At 36.8% G+C, this 12,033-nt stretch overlaps 2 protein-coding genes across 6 annotated transcripts; one reads left to right on the top strand and one right to left on the bottom strand.

Annotated features, from left to right (window-relative positions):
• The first annotated feature begins 205 nt into the window (after positions 1 to 205).
• LOC107778243 (uncharacterized) lies at positions 206 to 5,446 on the top strand. Of its 5 annotated transcripts, XM_075241181.1 has the most exons (12): positions 246 to 265; positions 1,585 to 1,634; positions 1,729 to 2,061; positions 2,287 to 2,370; positions 2,452 to 2,561; positions 2,663 to 2,795; positions 2,907 to 3,042; positions 3,135 to 3,297; positions 3,774 to 3,902; positions 4,003 to 4,197; positions 4,671 to 4,793; positions 5,164 to 5,446. In XM_075241181.1, the coding sequence occupies exons 3-12, from the start codon at positions 1,788 to 1,790 to the stop codon at positions 5,275 to 5,277; spliced, it is 1,461 nt and encodes a 486-aa protein (XP_075097282.1). In that variant the 5' UTR covers positions 246 to 265; positions 1,585 to 1,634; positions 1,729 to 1,787; the 3' UTR covers positions 5,278 to 5,446. The 5 variants fall into 5 exon arrangements, with proteins under 5 accessions (XP_016453940.1, XP_075097282.1, XP_016453942.1 ...); XM_016598454.2 differs by lacking the exon at positions 1,585 to 1,634 and having other exon boundaries at positions 206 to 265; XM_016598456.2 differs by lacking the exons at positions 246 to 265; positions 1,585 to 1,634 and adding an exon at positions 530 to 643.
• Positions 5,447 to 5,956: 510 nt separating this feature from the next.
• Positions 5,957 to 11,606, bottom strand: LOC107778242 (putative WRKY transcription factor 4). The gene is made up of 4 exons (XM_016598451.2): positions 10,826 to 11,606; positions 7,465 to 8,183; positions 7,203 to 7,361; positions 5,957 to 6,557 (listed from the first exon to the last, which is right to left on the bottom strand). The coding sequence occupies exons 1-4, from the start codon at positions 11,240 to 11,242 to the stop codon at positions 6,275 to 6,277; spliced, it is 1,578 nt and encodes a 525-aa protein (XP_016453937.2). The 5' UTR covers positions 11,243 to 11,606; the 3' UTR covers positions 5,957 to 6,274.
• Positions 11,607 to 12,033: the final 427 nt, after the last annotated feature.

The following is a 12,033-nucleotide window of genomic DNA, read 5'->3' as shown; positions in this document are numbered from 1 at the left end:
CATCGTGAACTTAGATACTATCACATCAGTAATCAGTAATTAATATTATAAAAGGCTCTATATTTTTTTAGAGGAGACAATCAAATAAATAATTGGAGTTTCAACAGTTGTAATCCATTTTTGGGTAATATGTGGGACCTCTTTACCTGCTTTTTTTTGTGGGGGTGGGGTGCCAGTGGTAGGGGGTAGCTAACTATATATGAAGTGCAAATGAGAGCAGAAAAAAATGAACTTTAATTTGGAATTAGGAAGTGACCATTTAAGAGTAAGTCCCTTCATTTCTTTCTTCAGTTTCTTCTTAGTTTCTTATCATTCTCTTTAATCTCTTCTAATTTTACATTATGTTGTTTTTGTGGACCAATCTTTACAAGTAAATATAATCCAATTTTCCATGCAAGTTACTATGCTCATAAAATTTATGGTATCAAAAAAAAATATCAAGACTTTTCCATCTTTAGTTTCATTATTATTTGTAAAGTTGCTGAGTTCGAGTGAAATAGCATCTTCCAAACATGCAGGGTACAATAGATCCTTATGGTTTGGTCCGGTCGGGCCCTTTCTCGTACCACATATAGTGGGAGCTAGCTCACCGGGCTGCACTTTGTGATCAATTGGTTTTTATGATCAGATCAAGTTCCAGCTTGTATATTTCCTCTTGTACTTTGTTCTTATATGAAGACAGCTTTTAAATTTTAGTTGACCTTTAGTTCTATTTTATCACTGCATGCCAAAAATGATTTCTTTATTTCCAAATCATGACCCTTCAAAAAAGTTCCATTTTTTCCTGAATTTTATACTATATCTCTTTTTCTCTGAATTTAAAGATATGGTTTTTATTTGTTCATGAATTTACAAGATTGCTTTATCTCTACAATACCTTAGGTATTCTTGTTTGTCATTGTTGTTGTTTTATATCATTCTGGTTTCTGATTGAGGCCCTTCAGCCATTACAGCTAACTACCTAATGTTTACTTAATTCATTCTGTGGTTTTTAATGGTTTTGACTAATTTTCCAGTATTTATTTTATAGAGTACTTTTGCTGACTTCTTGTTTTACTGTTTCAATCCTGAGATATTTCCTCATTTTCTTGATATGGGGGCTATCAAAAAGTGAAAATCATGCTTGAACTATACGCGGGGCAGACCTATGCTATAGGGAGAGGGGTCACCTGCACCCGTAAAGTTTGGTAAAAAATTCGTGTATATACTTACATGTCTTTAGAAAGTAGTGATATATTAGTAATGGACACCTTATATATAAAGTAGATTTTGGTTGAATCAAAAAGTAGACCATCGAATCCTGGGTCCACCTCTAACTATAGCATAGTCTTAATCAGATCCTCCAAAGGTAATTCCAAACACCAATATTTGGTTTTCCAAAATATCTTTTTAGCTTCAATCAGTTAGCTTTCACATGGGTGAGTTTAGATAGAGTTTGCCTAACAGTCAACATCTAATTATTTGTCTTAAATGTGAATAGTTATGTATCTTTGATATGTAGGATTCACCAAATAGGTCATTTAGCCTTTAGTTCTTTCAGGGAATGCATTGAAAATTTGATTTTACTATTTTTTGGCATGTAAGGTAATGAATAATTGATACTTTGCTGCTTGACAAAATACAAGAATAGTAAGGTTTGTTTGTCTATAACTAAAGTGTCTTTCTTGGTGTTTTTGAATGCTATAATCTTGCAGTTTGTTGATGTTGGAATTTGAACTGATCTTGCAGTTTTGGTTGGTATATGCAAAGGAGTATTTTTCTTGGAGTTGTGAATTTAGTCTTGAGATATGGGTGGATGTGTTTCGAGTCCGACTAAGAGGATAAAGTTAAAGACAAAGTACATTCCCAAGTCTCGTAGATTTCGAAGAAAGGCGCCATCTTCTGTTTCCGTTGCACCTATAGAGCAACTTACTGGTGTGAGAAACTATGTAAGAGAAGTTGATGTTGGTGAGTTTGTCACAATAGGCTACGAGAGCAGGGCGGCACCTATTGGTGGAGGGGATTGTGTGTTAAATCCAGCATTTCATCTCTCCCAAAACTATCATCATGTCAATGTAACTGGTACGGATACTTCTAATAAGCCTTAATTTTCTTGAAATAGTTGAAATTCTTGCTCAGCAGTCATTGTTTCACTTTGATCCAAGCAAATGAAGGAACTTTTAGCAGCCCTTTAATTTGGTTGGAGTTAGATACATTAAAAGCTATGTTGCTCGGACTCTCCAAAAATGTCAGCGGACTAAAATAGATTAAAAGTGTTTAGTTTCAGAGGAAATCTTTAATTTGCAGGAATAAGCCAAGAGGAAGCGTGGTTTGACTCTTTCAGTGTCCTTGAATCTGATTCAGATGAAGACTTCACTAGTGTTCTTGGGGGTAATCTATAAATCCTAATCCAAATTCTAACAGTAACCAAAAGAAGCTATTTCTGAGATCTCTTTGTAATTTTACTTCCAGAAATTTGCCCTTCACTTATCGTTGCTGCTGGGAGCGCATTAGATCATCAAAGTCAAACCGAAAGCACGTCACACTTCGATCATACCATCAAGAACAATGATATATTATGTGTAAGTTACTCTAGCTTTTGTGAAGGTCAAAATGAAATGTTTTTCTCATGTCTTTGTTAAGGCTTCCAAGTCAATGATCCGTTTCTCGATACTTAATTCAGGTAGATGGAAATTTTACTAAGCGGAACAATATTGTAGAGGATCCAATTTTGACATCTCAAAGAAGGAAGTTATCAGTTGTAACACTTGCTGTTAATAAGAAACTGCATGATGGGGACACGACGACTGAGTTTTGTGAGTGTCACTGCAAATAATAATACATACTAATTCATCTAGATATTCAGATTTGTCTTGATCACATAAATAGTATACTGTCAAAATCTAAAGGACTTTATAAAATAACAGGTTCTTCAAGGAGATTATTGTATCGTCCAAGAGCAGGATTTGTTGTTCCGCATTACAGTGATATGAAACCGAGTCAAGGATGTTGGAGTCGCATTGCACCTTCCGTATTTAAGCTTCGTGGCATGAATTATTTCAGGCATGTTTGAGTTGCGTACAATGAGATTTGCTAGAGTATCTTGTTTCGCTTTACATTCAAGCTGATAAGACTTCTGTATTTCTCAAATGCAGGGATAAAAGGAAATATCCTGCCCCTAATTATTGCCCTTACGTACCTATTGGCGTTGATTTATTTGTTTGTCCGCGGAAGATATCTCACATTGCACGGCATCTTGAGCTTCCCTTTGTAGAGCCACATGACAAAGTTCCATCGCTGCTCATCGTCAATATACAGGTCCTCTTGCAATGCATAAATTCCTTAGTAAATCAGACTTGCATTTTTTACCTTTTCTTGAAACTGTCATACATTTATTCTATTTAGTTGGGATTAACTACTTGAACTAAGGCTTCATGTGGATTTTATGGGATTTTTGGAAAATGACTTGTTATTGTTATTTTTATTGGACTGAGACGGGCTTACTAGAGCGACATGACACTGAAAATTCATCACGACACGACATGATCCGGGGAAGGACCGGATCATAAGGTTCTACCGTATGCAGCCTTATCCTGCATTTCTGCAAGAGGCTGCTTCCACGGGTCGAACCCCTGACCTCCTAGTCAAATGAAAATAACTTTACCAGTTACGCCAAAGCTCCCCTTCTTACTAGAGCGACATGACACTGAAAATTCATATAGGATTGAGGTGGAGTGTTGTTGTTGTTGTTTTCGTGAAAATAACTTACAAAAATTCCGGATTTATTGTCGCAGTTGCCTAGTTATCCTGCTTCAATGTTCCTTGGGGAAAATGATGGAGAGGGAATGAGCCTTGTACTATATTTCAAAGTATCAGAAAATTTTGAAAAAGAGATTTCTCCACTATTTCAAGACAGCATAAAGGTAATAGCCTGTTTTTTATTTATACTTACCTTTATATGAATACTACTTTTTTTTATCTTGCATACATGAATAAATCATTTTCTACCGATTTATATTGCAGAGATTAGTAATGGATGAAACGGAAACTGTAAAAGGTTTTGCAAAGGAATCAATAGTTCCTTTCAGAGAAAGACTAAAAATCATGGTCGGCGTAGCCAATCCTGAAGATCTTCATTTAAATCCCGCGGAGAAAAAACTTTTACATGCGTATAATGAAAAACCAGTGCTTTCACGTCCTCAACATGCTTTTTACGAGGTAATGTTTACAAATTCTAAAATCCTTTCCTCTCTGAGATCTCATAGATGAATATTGTCAAATTATTTCTTGAATGCTGGCTTATACAGATACTTCAAAGATATAGTGAAACTTCAGCTACTAGTAGCTAGATTAAAGAATTGAAATGAGATATACTTACTAAAGAAGTTGCACATTTGATATACCTTTTGTTGTCTCCTATAATCAGAGGCGGACCTAATATAACCTATGTGTTATATTGAGGGGTCACTGGACCCAGTAAACTTCAGCAGAAGTCTTGTATATGTATATGTGTATACCTTAAAAATTGTTAAATTAAATCACTTGTTACCCTGAATGCTAAAAGCTTTTAGAGGGCGCTGATTGAACAGAGTATATGTGCCCCCGTCGCGTTAAAGTTTTGGGTCCGCCTCTGATTATAAGTTCATTTTCTTACTTTTCTTAAATAATCTCTTTATCATTATCTTGTGCAGGGAGGCAACTACTTTGAGATAGACCTGGATGTTCATCGATTCAGCTACATTTCCAGGAAAGGATTTGATGCGTTCCGAGAACGACTGAAACATGGAATTCTTGATCTTGGATTAACAATTCAGGTTTAGTTATTTCGAGCATCATTTTCCTATGCTCTAAAGTTACATTTTTTCCGCCCTCCTATAAAAGATCACAAGTTTCATTCCCCACATTGCGAACTCTTTTGTTATCTATAGGTCACGGGTTTGAGCCGTGGAATCAACCACTGATGCAGGGTAGGCTGCCTACATCACACCCCTTGGGGTGCGGCCCTTCTCTTGAACCTGCGTGAGTGCGGGATGCTTCGTGCACCGGGCTGCCCTTTTTTTATTCGGGCTACATCACTAAGTTTCATGTTTGGAGGAACATGAACTCTGAATTCTTATACAAACAGTTTTTTGCACTACTCTGCATGTTATGTAATTGATCTGAGATATATTTGGATAATTGTAGGCACAGAAGCAAGAGGAGCTGCCAGAGAGAGTTTTGTGCTGTGTTCGATTGAACAAAATCGATTTTGTAAATCGTGGCCAGATACCTCAGCTTATAACTCCTGTTGATAACTGAAATGATTGAGAGCTAGGCTAATAGTTGTAAATTTTTTGCTACAAGAGAGAGAGAATGGGTTCTGAAATGTAGCGATCACACCAATTTTATTTGTATCAAGAGTGACAAAATGTGAAGAAGTTTAGAAACTTTTCAACGAAATCTGACAAAATTGAAAGTTGAATTTTAATTTCTCCAATGTATAAAGGTCCACATCAACTTTAAAGGAAAGTCCCTCTTGGTTACCCTCAAATGGTCCTCAATTAAACACGCAGTGTATCTGCTTCAGAGGGAAATGTGATGAAGCCTAAATTATGATGTTAGTTGTTGTATCAAGGAAGAGGCAAACCCGAAAATAAAAAAATAAAGAACACCAAATTTTAACGTGAAAAACTCCTCAAATTGAAGGTAAAAATCACGGGATCACCAAGATCCGAAAAACTCCACTATAAGAGGGTTACAAAACCCTCCTTTAGACTTGAAGCAAATTCGATCCTATCACTATAAAAAATAATGAGAATCATAAATTCATAACAGAAAAATAAATAAATAACAAATAATTCAATTCATAACAGAAAGAAGATTGTCCAAAAACTTCATGTAAATTCAGATGAAAGGCCTAACTATAAAGATTACAAGGTAGAGGGATTGGCGTTAAATGCAAAAATAGTGTAGTCATTCACTGTGCTAGTTCAAATGCAGCAATAAACAGCCAATACATGTTGGAATACAAAAGGATTTACACAAAGAATGCATACAGAAATAACACAGCTAACTCTGTGCTCTTTTTGATAACATTTACAAACAATTCATATTCAAACCACTCCTTCCTGACCTATTATTTCGTGACAACGCAACTTCTGTAACATTTCTGTTTCATGATTGTTGGGGGAGACCAACATCAACATTGCAAACGCGAGAAATAGAACCATTCAAAAATAAGTTACAGCCCTCTACATGGCCAAAGTCTTCCCTTGCTTCCCTGTTGATTACCATGCTGGAATGATGTGTTCATAAATCATGTAATTTGTTCTTCTTTGAAACGTAGAAGTGCTATAGGTTGTTGTTCATTGTTTGGAAAGTTTGTTCTTCGCATTGCAGCTGGTTTATCAACTACAGGGTTGTGTGGCCTCAATTGTGACATAGAGTTATTAGTGGTATTGTGGCTACTGTTCCTGGCTGCAGGCACATCATGATTATGTTTACCCTCGTATGTTGTTATGACTGCTTTAGGGTCAGTTGCCGCCCTTTCGACATGCTTTCTTACGTTACATCCCTGGCTCGTACATTTGTAATAGCTTCTGCAGAAAATAACAAAGCATGTAAAAATTATGGCAAGCAAAATAACCACAAAGCAGCCGGCTTTGAAACAAAGACTTCTAAATAAATACTGCAAAAAGAACGTCTCAACCAGCAAGACTCTGACACTGGTGGTTAAATGCAACGAGAGTCAAAAGCTGGCAAGATTATTGTCAATATGGTAAACATAAAAGGAAGGTAAATGTAAACTGGATTTTTCTACAGCTGATACCTATATTTTTAGGGGCCGTTTGGTTTGAAGACACGTTATGCTGGGATTAGTTATACATGCATTAGTTATACTGATATTAGTTATCCTGGTATTATTTCTTATTGACTGGTATATCCTGAGATTTTCAATTTTACTGCATTATCCTGGGATAACTTATCTGGTTACTATTCCACCCTCTGGCGGGTATAAGTTATCCCGGTACTATTTTTAATCCTAAAATAATTTATCCCAGGATTAGTAACCAAATAAGGGATAAGGCAACTATATTTTTATCCTAGAATTATTTTCGGTTATCCATCATACCAAACGACCCCTTAAGGTTCACTTCAACACAACACTCTTAAAACTAGCTGAACAATGGATAGATGATATCACGTCACTGACAATAAAGGAGTAAAATAGATGGACATTTTACCTTGGATAAGGGTTTCCTTTAACAACCTTTTGGCCATACTTTCGCCACCTATAACCATCATCCAAAAGATCAACTTCACTGGTTGTTTGAACGATGATCCTAGGTTCTGTAACTGTCCGGTGAGAACAAGCTGCCTCTGAAGTCTGTACTTCTACAGCCCTGCAAAGTACAGACATGTTAGGATAGAGAAGAATAGCTGTCAAAATAGACGTGGCAGCAAAAGCAATTACTATGCAATAGTGCTAAGGGTGAAGGAAGATACCTCCGCTTTGATTCCCGTTCATCAATGTCTCTTCCATCCACTCTAGTCTCAGCATCACCCACTTCCTCGCTGTCACTTGATCCGGAGATCTGGTCATGTGTTGCTTGGCTGGATTCATGATCTTTCATTCTTAACGAATAGGATGTTTCGCCCTCCTTGGGTTTGTTAAAATTTCCAGTCAGACCCTCAGTGCTGGGCTCATAGGACCCTTGAGAATTATAATTTCCATTTGGATTTCCACTTTCTTTTGAACGCTTACTAGATTGAGGCGGCTGATGGTTGTGCTGGCCCTTATATATAATCTCTGTCACCTGGCCATCTAGGGAGCGCTCAACCTTCTTCTTGACTGGACAATTTGAATGTGTACACTTGTAATAGCTTCGTGGATATTCACTTCCCTTGACCTGCTTCTGCCCATACTTTCGCCAGTTGTAGCCATCATCAGCAGGTTTGTCAACAGCAAAGGAAGCAGGTTCTGACCTCTGATCAGATAAGGAAACATCTGATGACTCTTTCACGATGTTAGGATTTAATGCAGGAGGAGGTATCTGTTGGTTTGCTGCTGCGTTTGATGCTAAGGACTGGAACTGTGACAATGACGTTGCAGCTGCTGTTAAAGAAGACGGATAGTCGGGCCGAATGTGCATTTGAGACTGAGCCTGGGCTGCCTGAGTTGTAAATTGAGCAAGCACTTGCTGATGTGACATTCCAAAGGGGCCCTGTCAAATGAAGATGCATAACTAACTTGAGAGAAGCAAATTCAAATTAAACGAATTACTTTATCACTTTACATGTAGCAACAACTCATTAACAATATGTTCTGCTCATGATTTAGTTGCTAGTCAAGAAGAAGCGGGAGGTGCAGAGTGTCAAGAATACCAGAGAGAACAACAACTATTGTACATGTGAATCTATCTGCAGAAAGATGTTCCTCCCAATTAGTCTAAGTAACCAAGTACCAATAAATGTATCCTAAGAAGATTCAGGGTCAAAACATCATATGTTATCTCAAACCTCCATGGTCTGTTTCGTAAGGTATCAAACATCACCTAAACTTCAATGACATTGCCATTATTACTCTGGGAAGAAGCACAAAGGCAAGCTTCAGTAATTGTTATTTAGCAAGATGAAGTTCTCCTATGAGAGACAATTCTCTCTTGTAGATTAAAGAGGGAGTTGCAAAAAAAAAAAAAAAAAAAAATCTAAACCTTATCACAGACATCAGAACAGGTCTTGAGACTCTTGACAACTTTCAATCTAGGGTTAATTCATTCTTCCAAGAGAGGAGTTGATTATAAATATCAGAGAAGAGATACGTGCAGGATATATTATTATATTAATCTATATCCGTTTCAATGGCAATTGTTAAAAGAATAGACAATCCATTCAACTATGCAACAAGTAATAGGATAAATGAAGAATAGCATACTGACATCCCAAGTACAATTCTCATCAGAAAGGATTGTAAAAGCCCGTACCACCCGACGTTGTCTTTGGCATGGACATAAGCTTTCCAATTAGCAACAATAAGAATGGTTCCAAATGTCAAAATTCCCTCCCTTCTTCCAAACTATTGGAGAAAGAAATTTTCTTCTGCGCAACTTTCTTCCAACAAATGAACAGCACAATGAATATAGAACATTTACCATCATCAGGAGAATTCTAATTGCAGAGCAGTGTTAATCAGAACCCACTTGGTACCTATCTTACCAGGTAGGGGTAAGGTCTGCATACGCACTACCCTCCCCAGACCCCACTTGTGGAATTAGATTGGGTCTGTTGTTGTATGTACATAGTTCCAGCCATCTTGAGCCGGCATTCAAGTAGACAAGTCAATGAATGATAGAGAGTTAGTACAGTGTTGATGAAGCTTTTATATATTTTTTTGGCTTAAGAAATTTCCAGACTTTCAACTATTGGATTCGGAAAATTTTCTATTTGATAGGCAGTCATAGAGGATCTCAGGAAGGATCTGCACATATAGACTTCAATTAAGTGGAAGTGGCTTGTTAATCCACCGTGCGTGGGTCGTCTATCCCTGTCTTAAAGACGTAAAATTGCCAGGATCGAATCGTCTATGCTTACACGCATCTAGATATTACTGAACTGCATTAATACCAAAAATTCAGAACTTTCTGTTGACTAATGTGAATGTTGCACTCAGGAAAAAATGGATGGTGCAAATACTCCTATAAAAGATTCTCAGTTTGCAACAAAGGATCAATCAGCCTTTGGGTCCAAGCTGAAAACAAAATAATGTAAAGGTTTAACCTTGATGTAATGGCGAGTTATGCTCAAGGTCTAGCAACAGTAATTGTATGTGACAAATTTCAATATAGGAACTATCTCTACAAAGAATGATGATCTGGAAATGATAATACTTAAGTTACAAATTTTCAGGTTAGAATCAACATACTAACAAATACTAAGAGATATCTAGTGATAAGGTTTGCATGAAGATGATACACAAAATGACAGTTTAGGGGTCTAGACATGCCACAAGTTAAGTCTTAAAGCAAATTAAATAGCAGGAAGGAAAGGTTAGGCAAGGGTACGCTTGGTTAGAGTTACCCTGTACCTGTGTTGGTGGGAGGTAGTAGATATACGGTAGAATAGTTGAGTTGTACCCAAGCTGGCCCGGATACAACCATCATTTAAAAAAAGGGTACGCTTGGGTTAGAATTACCATGTACCTGTGCTGGTGGGAGGTAGTAGATATCCGGTAGAATAGTTGAGTTGTGCCCAAGCTGGCCCAAACACAACCGTCATTTAAAAAGAAGGGTATGCTTGGAATAATCAAAAAAGAAAAGAAGGGGTACGCATGGGTTAGATGAACAGAGAAAATTGAGAATATTGCTCTGACGGTTTCTTACTAGTACTATGTTTCTTGCTTTGTGTCTTCTCATCTGAGTCAGATACTTTAGTCAAGGAACAAGAAAAGGCACACTGCAGAATCCAGATACAAAGGAAAAACACTTTTGGCAGTAAAGTTCAAGGCTTTTAGGAAATAATTCCTTTTCCCAATTCCTTTTCAGAGCCGCGAAATATACAACTTTCTATACGAAAAGTTTCAAAAATTAAAGTCAAAAGCAAGTTACTAACTATGGTAACATCTATAGAATTCCATTACTTCTTAGAAACTAATTACCTCAAAAATAAATCTAACCTTTCAGACTTGCAAAACCCATAGACCTAAAAAAGTAAAGTATTCACAAATCATGGATTCACCTCGGCATATTGCCTATTACATGTCATAAAATACTTGCAATCAAATTTTCACATGTTCATAAAATCCGAATAAAATACATAAAAATCAGAAAAAATGAAAAAGAAAATAAAGTTATGAACTTTTATTAAATACCTGGCCAGGTGAGAAGAACCCATCAAGCAAACCACCTGGACTCAATCCAGGCGGTACAGTAAACGTCGTAGGCGACTGACTTATCACCAAACCCGTTGGCCTATTCTGCTTATACTCCTGTGCCGTCGCCGCCGTATATGGCGGAGGAACTGGCCGGAAACCCGGTCGAACGCTGGAAAAACCCGCCGGAGATGACATTGCACCGGCGAGAAGCTGAGAAAAAGAACGACAATCCGAATCCGGATCGTTATCTGAGAAGAAACTAGATACTAGGGTCATTGGACCCGGGCTAATACCACTTGACCCGACCGAAAATAAACTTTCCATTGAATTTCTCGGTGGTAAAGTTATTGTTGGACGTAGTAATTGAGCTCTTGACGTTGATGATGATGATGATGATCCTTCATTCTCAGCCATAGATTTTGATTACTTTTTTCTGTTTTTTTTTTTTTCCTTTGAAACAAAAATATCTGGAAAATTATAATATCATTTCTTGCTTGTTTTCGTTGGTTTTTCTTCTAGGTTTGTTGGAAAAGGGAGAGAGGTGGGGTGTTTGTGGGGGGGGGGGGGTGAGGAGAAGATATGGGGATGGAAGTTTGTATACTGTCCAATTTGGAAAGAAGAAACAGAAAGGTGTTACAGGATCTGAACAAAACTGAGTAGAAACTAGAAAGTCCACGCTTTGCAGTTGCAGATACGAAAATGAAGGCTTTGCAGTTTTGCTGTTATTACCCTTTTTGCTCTTCCTTTTTCTATTTAAATATAATTATTATACCAGAATATACAAGTGAAACATAATATAAAAATTTGGGTTTTCTTGGGACAGTTTGTCTGATATTATTTTGGTGGTTACAAAGAATATATATTATAATATAATATAAGAAAATTAATTTAAAAAAGAACTTGATATAGTTTTGTCATAAATGATAAATATTACAGAGCAGTCCGATTGTATCCGATATATACTTTGAGGCTAGCCTAATAAAAGGGTCGAGTACAAAACCTCTAATCAAGAATGGAAAAGTACTCATTGGTTCATCATAACTTTTGGTGATATTTGTTTATACTAATTAATATAATTCAACTTATTATAATATGTTAGTTGTTTTATATTCTAGGTTGCTAATTTCCCTTTTAATGAATGGTTATAAATAGTTTTCTATTAAATCATTTGATAGTATGAAAATTAGTATATAAAAGCTTAACTC

The sequence above is a fragment of the Nicotiana tabacum genome, chromosome 20 (genome assembly GCF_000715075.1).
Source record: "Nicotiana tabacum cultivar K326 chromosome 20, ASM71507v2, whole genome shotgun sequence".
Lineage (NCBI taxonomy): Eukaryota > Viridiplantae > Streptophyta > Magnoliopsida > Solanales > Solanaceae > Nicotiana > Nicotiana tabacum.
Note: the sequence above shows the minus strand (reverse complement) of the source record. Positions and strands in the feature narration are given on the sequence as shown.